General features: G+C 39.4%; 1 protein-coding gene across 1 annotated transcript; it reads left to right on the plus strand.

The window, feature by feature from the left end:
- The first annotated feature begins 9,937 nt into the window (after positions 1–9,937).
- Positions 9,938–10,575, plus strand: LOC135711610 (uncharacterized). Its single transcript, XM_065234480.1, has 2 exons — positions 9,938–10,190; positions 10,250–10,575. Exons 1-2 carry the CDS (start codon positions 9,938–9,940, stop codon positions 10,552–10,554), a joined length of 558 nt encoding a protein of 185 aa, XP_065090552.1. The 3' UTR covers positions 10,555–10,575.
- The last annotated feature ends 789 nt before the right edge of the window (positions 10,576–11,364 follow it).

Consider the following 11,364-nt stretch of genomic DNA (forward strand, 5'->3'; position numbering starts at 1 on the left):
TTGATAATCTTTCCTAAAATAATACGAATTCCATGAGAAAAAAAGATCGTAAAGCACCTAAACAAACCATTAAAAATTAATCTTATCTTATTGGAGGCAGAGGGATTGACAAAATTGGAACATTACTGTAAATCATGTATTTTAAAACATTATACCACAGACAAACATACATAACACTCACAATTACATTCTTCGCAAACAAGGTTTTAGTTAGGAATGTGCTCGTATTTGGATCTAACTAATTTTCAATTCGACAAGTAGGCTTACTCAGATCTGGCTTTTCCTCTGCCGCTGCTGTTCCGCTTTCGCTGTCATTGCGCTTGGGCCTAAGTCAACTAATAAGCAGACGCCTTGCAAAAAGTTAATGAAGCTCATGTGTCAAATGAAATGTATAAGCGGTCACACATAACTTTTATGCATTCTTATAGGACCTACACACTTAGATTTTTTTGCCGAGATGGGCACCACCGAGCAGCTCGGCATTTTATTTTGCTGGAAATTCAGCAAAAAATATGTTTGTTAGCTGAGATCTCGGCAAAATTCCCGTTTGTTAGCTGAATCTCGGCAAGTTTTTCACTGAGAACCAGCAAAATAAAATGCCGAGCTGCTCGGTGGTGCCCATTTCGGCGAAAAAATCTAAGTGTGTATGTGGTTTGTCTTATGAAATGTATAGGGCTGATGTTTTGGCAAAAATGTATCCGTGAAACACATGAATAAAATAATTAATTCCGTTTCGTGAAAGCTATCGAGAGGAATGGTATCAAAAAACGATTTGTTTACATTTTGATTATAGGCCCTTTTCAAATGTTACGTGAGATATGCCTTGTTATTCATCCCCCAAAACGTGCGTTTTTTTATTTTTCGGTATGAAAACGACATTTTAGAAGGATGACGTCTTCAGAAGAGTTGCAGAGTTTTCAAAGGACTATCGTTTGGTGCTGAGATATTGCTGGTCTATTCACCTAGAAGTGCAGGGCAAAATTAAAATTTTACAAACTTGCTCAAATCATGTTGGTGTCTTGAACAAAGTTGTAGATTATGTCAAATAAAACAACTTTGCTGAAGGCACCAACTTCGTAAAACGATTTCGTAACGAGTTAAAGAACGTTTTCTTTAAATGACCCCCCAAAAACAGTTTTTTTTAAATAACTTTTTTGAACGCGATTTTATCAACAAGGTTTGTTCTAAAAAGTTATTCGCACACATTTGACCCGAAGACGTTTTACCTCTCTGACCATAATTGTCAAAGTTATAAACAATATTATAGTCAAAATACGCATTTTTCACGTCGACACACCATAAAAACCGGCAAAAACCGGCAAACCAAACAGTTTTCATTCGAAAGATACGCTTTCAAACTACAAAACACCATAGGTTTCATCTTGTTTTGTAATGTTCCAAAGGACATATAAGATTTTTACAAATTGTTTAGTTACATTTATATATTTAGTCTATATTTCTTTGAGGAATACTATGTGCTAAAAAATAACATAAGCTTTAAAAGTTATTCAACCGCTATTGATCTCGTTGTGTGTGTCAATCAAATCTGAAATAAGAAAAAAAGCAATATAAAATTGCCGATAGGCACAAGAAAAGATGAAATGATTTTAGCTCCATGGATGAGCACTTTATGTACCGTTGTAAACAGGTAAAACCAGGGATAGACGCGTACTAATTCCTTCGCAGTTTCGTGGCAATATTCTTCAAATTTCGAGCCGTTTATTTCGAGTCCTGACGATAAAGCTTCAAGGATAGACTTGCATCTGTATAATATGTTTGCGTTCAAACCAGTTATGTTAACTGATTTTTGCCAATTTTGAAAGAAACGTCGCGCGCTATTCCCATCGTTTGAAGTTCCTGACCCACCTGAACGAGGTTTGTCGACGAGTAGCCTGTCCCAATCAGCTCCTCTGGCTTGCCATTTTTCAATGTCCAATCTATACGATATATGGAGGAAATATTCATAAAATTTTATCCACGCGTGTAAGGTGGATAGCCCAAACTGAAAGTTATCATTATTTGTAGAACGTGAAATGGATTTCTCAATATCGTTCATTTGAGATGAAGTAGCACCACAAATATAACACCTTTGTGCTGATTTTGTTGATGTTACCGAATTGCATACTTTGCCATCAACCATAGTCATTAACATTTCATAATGAACCTTAATGCTCCGTTCGTTTTTTGTGATGCATGTGGGTTGTAATTGCGCAATTTGATGATCGAAGTAATCTTTTTCCTGCATTGAAATTTCGGTTGTTTCATTCACGAGCTGGATGTGTAACGGACGGCAATACCGAGTTGAAGACGGACGAGGATTCTGAAAAATCAGCTTGTCACCGCTCTTGGCACAAACGGGAACGATTGATGTTACGAACATATTGGAGTCGATTTTGGTTCCATCGTCGAAATTATATTTTTGCTTGAACTCGCTGTGCCCCGAACTTCCGTCAAACCCCCATTTAACCGTAAGAGTTATACTCTGTAGCTCGCAGTCAGATAATGCAAGAAATTTGTTGATATTAGCATCAATAATTCTTGACGTCGTATGGTCCAAAAGATCCTGAAGTTTTATTTCAATTGATGTTTCGGTTACAGTGATAGCATTGCAGTTGCGATAGCAGTCTTTCTTAGCCGTCAACACATTTTGATAACTAGGATACAAGTTTGAATGCCTCAATCTAGCTCCGTTTCTTATATTAGTATATTGAGCCTTTGTCAAATTTGCATCCAAAATCATGGCCAACGCCTCGTTTTTGGAATATGGCACCAATTTTTCTTGGCGCGCTTCCCGCAGAGAAGAAACCATTTGTTTTGCTCTGGTGGGTGACGTGCACGTAGCTTCTCGAACTAACAAGGCTTCATCTACTTTCTTATGCTCGCGATGTTTCATCTGAGCAGCATAGCAAAGCTCACTTGCAGAATATACACGACGTAATTCAGACGTCTTTAATCTTTTGACACTTTCCGAGCAATCAGTAAATGGTAATGACTTCCGACCGCGTTTTGATTCATTCGATGAGCACGGAAGCTGCATTAAAATAGATTTGGGTAATTCAAATGGTCGTTCAAAAAACCTAACGTTTTGTTCGAACAAATGGGTCGTCGTTCGGTATGGTTTAATCCAAAGACGCTTGAATTGTTTGCACAGTACTTCTGTAATTTTTGACACCTCGGAATGAATTTCCGGCATAAGATCCGTATCGATACTATAAAATTCTATGACTTTATATGTAACTGCAGAGCTTTTTGTCTTTAACGTTCCTTTAGCTTCTTTCCAGGAGAGGAACAGATCCCGTCTATCAATACCCTCTGTGTTAACAAATTACATTGCATTTTAGGTATACAGCAAAATGGAAGTATCATAATTATTATTTTTACGTACCTGAAAGGTTGCACATCTTTTCGGACTCCATTTTATATTTTAAGATAAAGATCGTCTAACACAATAAACTGAACGGTACGAATTGCCAGCATAAACAAACTGAAACTAAGCAGCACGTGGTTGATCAAAAACTGTAATTTATTTTTGTCTAGCTCTCACATAAACTCGGTAAACATTGTGTATTATATAAAGATGTGAATGTGTTAGTAGGATGGCAAACTGAAGACCAAAGGTAAAGCCGGAATGCTGTATGAGGAAAATACGCTCCTCTTTGAATGAGGATAAACAGATAGAAGAACATTACAGAACAAGATGAAACCTATGGTGTTTTGTAGTTTGAAAGCGTATCTTTCGAATGAAAACTGTTTGGTTTGCCGGTTTTTGCCGGTTTTTATGGTGTGTCGACGTGAAAAATGCATATTTTGACTATAATATTGTTTATAACTTTGACAGTTATGGTCAGAGAGGTAAAGTGTTTTCTGGTCAAATGTGTGTTTTGCAAATAACTTTCTAGAACAAACCTTGTTGATAAAATCGCGTCCAAAAAAGTTATTAAAAAAAAACTGTTTTTGGGGGATCATTTAAAGAAAACGTTCGTTAACTCGTTACGCAATCGTTTTACGAAGTTGGTGTCTTGAGCAAAGTTGTTGAGGTGACTGTCAAATACGAACAATCGTTGCCTACCTCGTATAACTGGTTCCAAACAACAACAAAGCCATAAGGAACGATGATTTGTTTATATTTGGAACCAAATTCACATAGGGAAATCAATGAGCGTAGACAGGTCCAGTAAATTTGTCGTCTCTTTCGTTATCCGGTTGATTAAATGGATGACGAAGTTTGACGACACATTCCTTCAACCGTTTGAACAGCGAGAGAACGAAAGGGATGACAAACTCAATGAACCTTACACATTTACATCTCATTGATGGATTTCAGTAGGTCGATTTGACCTGGGGTGGGACGTGCTGTCAAATCAGCCTACTGATCATTCTTGTATGAAAATGGCTCCAAACGTAAACAAACCCTGTAGGTTTCTTGTGGTTTGCTTACGTTTGGAACCAGTTATGCGAGGTAGGCGACGATTGTTCGTATTTGACAGCCACCTCCCCCCTTGGATTTGACTGCAAATTCCGCCGCTGATCAGAATCTGATCAGAGTTGCGACGAGCAGAATGTAGGATTGGGCGATCTTCAGAGAAAGATCGATCTTGATGGATCGATCTTGATGGATCGATCTTGATGGATCGATCTTATATTTGGCTCTAGAATCGATCCACTGATTAAATCGGTACCAAAGAATCTAGATCGATCTTTTGATTTTTTTAATACGCTTGTTTACGTTGGTACGTTGGAAATTATTTCCTTTAAAATGCGCGCAAAGCAACGAGCAAATGAAAACAGAGGGAATGAACGTCACACTTGCTCACTATCAGGCTGTTCGCAATGCTGTGTTTCAAAATTGTTTCAAACTCCTCGACAGTTTTAAAATTTGAAACTGTCAAAAATGAAACTGCAACGCAATCAACGCAACGCACAGTTTCAAAAGGTGTTTTTATATGCTTGTATTGGTGAGGTTTTTCAATTTGCGCCTGTTTACCCGGTTTCCGAGCCCGAGACAGCGTTCTCATTCAAGTGAAAAAATTGAATTTGAAATCAACAAATATGGAGTCGGATCACCAGTTTTTGATTGTTGATGAGTTGTTGGATGACTCTGAACTAGATGTTTTGTTGCTGGAGCTTGAAGGTTTTATCTTAATATGCAACATATAAAATTATGCTTCGATGATCAATTATTTTGCAGAAGACTACCGGCCACATCATCATCGGCGAAGCAGAGCCCCCGAGTAGCACACTTTCATCACAATAAGTTACAGCAACTTGTTTATGACTGAAATAAGTCGTATATAAGTTTCTACAATTGATTTGTAACAAGCGTGCTACTAGGGCCTACATCCGCCGTAATTTTCAAGAAGCACATCAAAAGTTAATTGCTAACTATTTCAGTCTTGAGGGCCTATCATATAATATGTCAATATTTTGAAAAAAACTGTAATGTTTAGCTCCGTTAGAATATTTTTAGTAGACAAGCAAGACTTCCCTGGAGCTTCGTCAGGTCTTCCCGAATCTTCCTTAGGACAGTCCAAATTTACGGCAGGAGTTCCCGAAACCTCAGCAGGACTTACCGGAACTTCGACAGAACTTTTCGGAACTTCAAAAAGACTTCACCTGAACGTCGGTAGGATTTTCGCAAAGACTTCCCGAAACTACGGCAGGACGTCCCGGAACATCAGTCAGACTTCCCTGGAACTTTTTTAGGGCATCCCAAATTTTCGGCAGGACTTCCTGGAACTTCGTCAGGACCACCCTGAGTTTCGACAAGACTTTCTGGAACTACGGCAGGACTTCCTGGAACTACGACCGGTCTTCCCGGAACCTTATCAGGACCACCCAGATTTTCGACAAGACTTCCCGGAGGAAAGAGAAGGGACCATCATCATCATCAGGCCTTCCCGGAACTTCAGAAAGACTTCCCTGGAACTTCATCATATCTTCCCGGAACTTCTTCAGGATTTCCTGGAACTTCGTCAGGACTTTTGTTTTGTTCGGATCACCCGCATTTTCTGCTAGACTTTTTGAATCTTCGGCAGGACTTCCCAGAACTTCAGTAGGACTCCTGGACTGAATAGCGTATCATTGTGCGAAAACAGCGCACTCCTTCCGCATAATCATGAAGATAGAGCCAGACAACCAGTTTTCGCAGGGAATTCAACATCCTCAGCACCCGTCGCATTTTAATGTAGCTCTTTGGCTACAAAGCTCAGTTTGAAGTAAGCTGATCGAATCAGATTCTTCTGGGTGTGTGAAACTTACCTATGGACGACAGCTTCCACACAATTCACGACCATAGGTGAATCGTACGTGTATTTGTTGGAATCACCAATCAACCCGACGACGAAAACATTCGACACGTAGTTAATGATAACTTCCTGACTAATTCGCAATACTTGGTCCCCGAGAGAGCAGGCAACAGGTACTGCGATCCATGGAAACCAATCCCCTGAACGTGAAATTAAAGAGAAAGTGCCAGCATTTACGACAGCAAACGCCACTTTCCATCCTTAATACGGTTTACGATGCACATTTGTTGAGCGGCCGTCAGCACCCCCGAACTGGATGCGAAAATTTTCCCATTAGGCACCTCCGACACATCATTTACCAATCTAAAACTTATCCAGGAAGTTCCCAAATATTGTATCGCCACAAAGACACATCGCTCTGAAATCAGAGGAATTCCTCCGCATCGGACATACCTATGCAAATCAGTTTTCCGCTGCTATTTGTTGTTCAGTTTGCTGGGAGGGCGTGAACGGTCATATGCTCTATGCGGAATTTATTTAAAAAACGCACTGCAAAAGATAAACGTTTACAAATAAATAAATCAATTTAATTACCTGCAAAATCCGCGAAACGAAACTGTTGATAGAAGATGAAGCGAAGGGAAATGTTTTTTTTTCTGTCTGCTCTGCCGTCTCTGCTGGTTAGCTACCATCTGCCAACAGTGAAAAGCTCACAAATACACTCACAGAAGTTTGAAACAGAGTTCGATTTCTGTTTCAAACACGCGTAAAAATGAAACAGAACTGTCGAGCAGTTGCAAATTTGTTCCAAACAAGTGCTCGAAAAATGAAACTGCAACTCAGCATTGCGAGGGTTGTGTTTTTGTTCTAGTTTCAAATTGAAACAGCCCATATAAAAAACAACAGCATTGCGAACAGCCTCAATGTGTGTGTCAGTTCAGTTCGGTAATCATTTTTTACCTTTTTTGCGTAGTTTTGAATCATCATTGGTACAGCTACCAAAAGTACAGATAATTCTGTATTTCTATACATTTTTCAGAGTTTTCACAGATTAAAGATTTTTAAGATATACACTGATTTCTAAAATATGATCGAACATTTAAAAAATTAAGCTTTAGATTTTCAAAAACAAAACATTATTTTCACTTATTTTAACATCACCAACTTATCTATCTAAGCATGCTTTTTGCGGAATTAAAAAGGAGAATGAGAACTGTCAGAGGTATTCTTTTTTAACAAACCATTAGCAATTTATGATACATATTTTGAAATCTATTTTTTTTGTCTCTTTCAGAAAAACGGCTCAAATCCCGGATTTTCTGGACAAAACTAAGATGAAAAGACTTTGTTGGGCGAAAACACAAATTTACTGTTGGTAACCCTGTTCGTTGAATCAGGATTCACCTTGATAAGTTATGCGACCATGGTTTTAAATGAATCAGTGTTATCATGCAAAGTTAAGAGTCTTATCCGAATCAAATGATTCCAAATGCTACGGATTCATAGAAATTAAGTTTAAATAGATAAAAGTAGAAAAAGGAACAATCGCACCAAATCAGTCCAAGTGAATCCTTTACAAGCAGCTCTGTCACGTTTGATGTAGTAGTTCCGATCATAGACCCGCCTTACGGGGATCAATCCCCTGGTCTAATATAGTCGATTGTTCCAAGTGGAAGTGGTCACTTGCAAACACGAAGCGATCGCTCATAAAATCATACAACGCATAAATAAACTGAAGTTAAAAACTATCACTCACGATGCCACAAATTTCTGGACCGGGAGAAAAAAAATCAAACAATGCAGATTGCGACATCTATCCAAACATGATGAATCACGTTTTCTTTCTCGATTCTAAAGCTTCTCGGAAAGTGAAAAAACTTTCAATCACACACGTATAACCGTCCGGGAGGCAGAGCGCCAGCGCTAATCCGGCAAATGCAGCTGAAAACTATTGCATTAAATTCATTTTTAAAACCGGACATTTTCTGATTTTCTCGTCAGGCTTTAAAAGGTTTTTAAAACAGCGTAGCTGAACTACTAATCAAGAATTTTTTGCACTTTTAAATGCTGTATTTAAACAAAAAAGATTGCTTATTGCCGTTATAAAACCACAATAAATCTTTCACTCTGATCACCAAAAGGCTGTTAAATTGTTACTTGAACGCTTTGTTTCAACGATCGTTGGTCGTATTCATAAGCTACGTAGACAGGTTTTGAAACGTTTTATGTTCCCCTCCCTCTGCATAGACAATCGCTCATATATCCCCCCCCCCCTAAGGTGATTACTTGGTTTATAAACAGCCACTATGGAGCCCGATGGCCTAGTGAGTTGTCGCATCATTTGCACACCATGCCAAAATGAATCCAGATCTAAGTCATCCATCCCACTAGAACAAACGTTGTTGCCTCGAAAACCGTGCAGATGTATTCTCGGTCTCTGCCAAACAGGGCATTCAAACAGTTATGGTTTCAACCATGTCCAATTCAGCCAGTTTACTTCAAGAGTCCTCAGTAGCAAGCGGATACGTCGAAAAAACACGGAAACACATTCAAAAGCTCCCAACGAGACAGGAATGTTTGGTCCACCTCAGGAGCAGGAAATTCCATGACCCTTCTCCATCAATTACCATTCTGAGCACATTTCCACGCAATCCGAAACCACACGCTGATAAAGTTAATCAAACTTGTGCTTGTACCTTCGGGTGCTCGACTGACTGGCTGTAGAATTTATGTCCTTCTGGGAAATGGCGAATATCTGTCTAATTCACTCCTCGCCAGCAGCCCAACACGACGAAAACACGACACACGGTAATGCATTCTCTAATTCGTCCTAATTCGATTCAAATTTATGCACCGTTGACAGTCAAAGCTAAGATTTGTAGCGTACAAGGACAACAGATCTCCGCCTCCCACCTCGTCGCGTGTGGTCTGCTTGGGGTGGGGTTTTCCACCAAATTGATGCTCGTAATATGTAAATCAGTAGAACAGAATGAATTTCGAGATGACGTAGGTTGCTTGCTACCATGGATGGGTTCGTACGAGGATAAGAACGATGGCTGTGCAGTAGTTCGCCCATGGGAGACAAAAGCACGCTAGTAAAGTGGGTACAACTCACTGCAAATGATATCCTGCTAATTCGGTTCCGTCTGGTTTCTCTGGAGATGCTCCAGTCGCATGTTTTGGGCTGACAAAATGGTAATTTATAATGTGGAAGCGATGCTTTCCTGGGTCGAATGAAAGAAAAAAAAATGCCATATGAGTGAGAGAAGGTTTATTCAACTCTCCGGATTCATGCTGCGGAGCATTCAGTGTCTGGGATGCTTGAGAGATGCAACACGCAACGGTAATGATAATGCCATATCTGAGGCAAAGATGTGCCAGGAATAGGACTCTATCTGTGGTCAGTTTTATGCGGCCATTGTTTTGGCTAGTTGGTGTTGCTCTGTTTCCCGGAAAAATGGCCAAACGATGCCTCCACGTGCGATGGAATCTGATAATTTACTGCGATGTGCTCTAATTATTGTTTATGATTCTTAATTGCTACCCTATAAACGAACGTTTACTGAACTAATGGTCGATCGTCCAATCGCTGTTTTCAACGTGAGTTATCCGATTGAAACTATGCAGTATATAACTGCCCTGGACTGGAAATGGCCATGTAGTTTTTCGTGATCCCGCAAAAAAAAAACACAATGTTCAAGCTTCCATTCTTCGTATTCGCCCTGGGGACTGTACTCTACGTGGTAAGATACAACAACCGACTTGGAAGTTTGCGCTACCGAAGAGTAACACGATCTATTAAGAGTTCCATTTCAGCGGACCCCATAATTGATCAGCAAATGATAGCCGAGGGCATGAAGAAGATTCAACTTGGCGTCCCAAAACTAATGGAGAGGTTGGGCGGCAGTGGCGGTGGAATGGAAGGAGCGTTGGCAAAAGTGACTGGTAAGTTTGTTGCGTTTCATCATCGAGTACAGGTTATCAAATTCATTCGAATTAAACAGAGATCGCCAGCAAATTTATTGGTAAAGGCAGAAATCGAGGTCAGCAGGAGCGAGCGAAGCGCTCGATCGAAACTAGCTACGCCGAGACCAGTATGAACAAAACGGACTACCGGAAGGTTGAGATGAAGAACAAACGGGACAACGATCCGGCCAATCAGCAGGTAACCGAGGTAACCTGTTTGGTTAAGGACAACGAAATCTACTGGCTGGAGCTGGTGACCTCGGCGTTGATTCACATTACACAGGAAATGAAGAAAGTGCTCCATGGGAAAGCCATTTCGATCAAGATGTCCAGGAATGCGTAAAACCGAGCCAAGGCGATGAATTAATTGAAACTGTATTTAATAGCTGTTTAATAAGATTGGGTGCAAAATACGTGTGGATTTAATGATTTCCTAAATCCATAACCATAATCGGGAAGCTTCGTGGCAGTCTCAGGCGGAGATATTTTTGAAATTTCAAGTACTAGTGCTATCTACTAGTTTCAGCTGAATCATTTGTGTGGAGCCGAACTCTGGATTTTGTTTTTTTCATGGGGATCGAGTGTTTATTTGTAGATCAAATTCCAGATGTGATCAACGGTGTAGTGTTCAGAGGGTTTTTTTTTTCAAAATCAATGAACCGATTCTACTTAGTCCAGATAGGAGATTCTAAGGGCATATTTGAAATCACTTGGAGTCTTGAGACAATTTCTTGTACTTTCATTGCTATTATGGCGATTGAAGATCATCTCCAGCTTTTTTTTATAAAATAAATTTTGTATCAATGCTATTTTTAAAGATTCAATTTGCAATTTTACCAAATTAGCACCGATTAAACTTTTTGAGTTGTTTCAGTCTCAATTTTTCTTAGGCCTATTTTATGGAACTTTTACATATGTTGATAGAATTTAGCTGGAGGAGTACAAAAGTATAGATCTTATGGAAAAGAAATTGATTTTGATGATCAAGCTAGGACGTCCAAACATGTAACGAAATTATGAAAGATTTTGAACAATAATAACTCAGCTGCCCCTGAACCAAATTCAATAATTTTACCACCAATCGATCAGAAATAATTGTGACAGTTGACAAAAAATAATTGAAAAAGTGGTAAATGTCAAGCATTGTCCAAAA

The sequence above is a fragment of the Ochlerotatus camptorhynchus genome, unplaced genomic scaffold, assembly GCF_037179485.1.
Source record: "Ochlerotatus camptorhynchus isolate MF236.1 unplaced genomic scaffold, CSIRO-AGI_Acam_v1.1 ptg000434l, whole genome shotgun sequence".
NCBI classification, from domain to species: Eukaryota; Metazoa; Arthropoda; class Insecta; order Diptera; family Culicidae; genus Ochlerotatus; species Ochlerotatus camptorhynchus.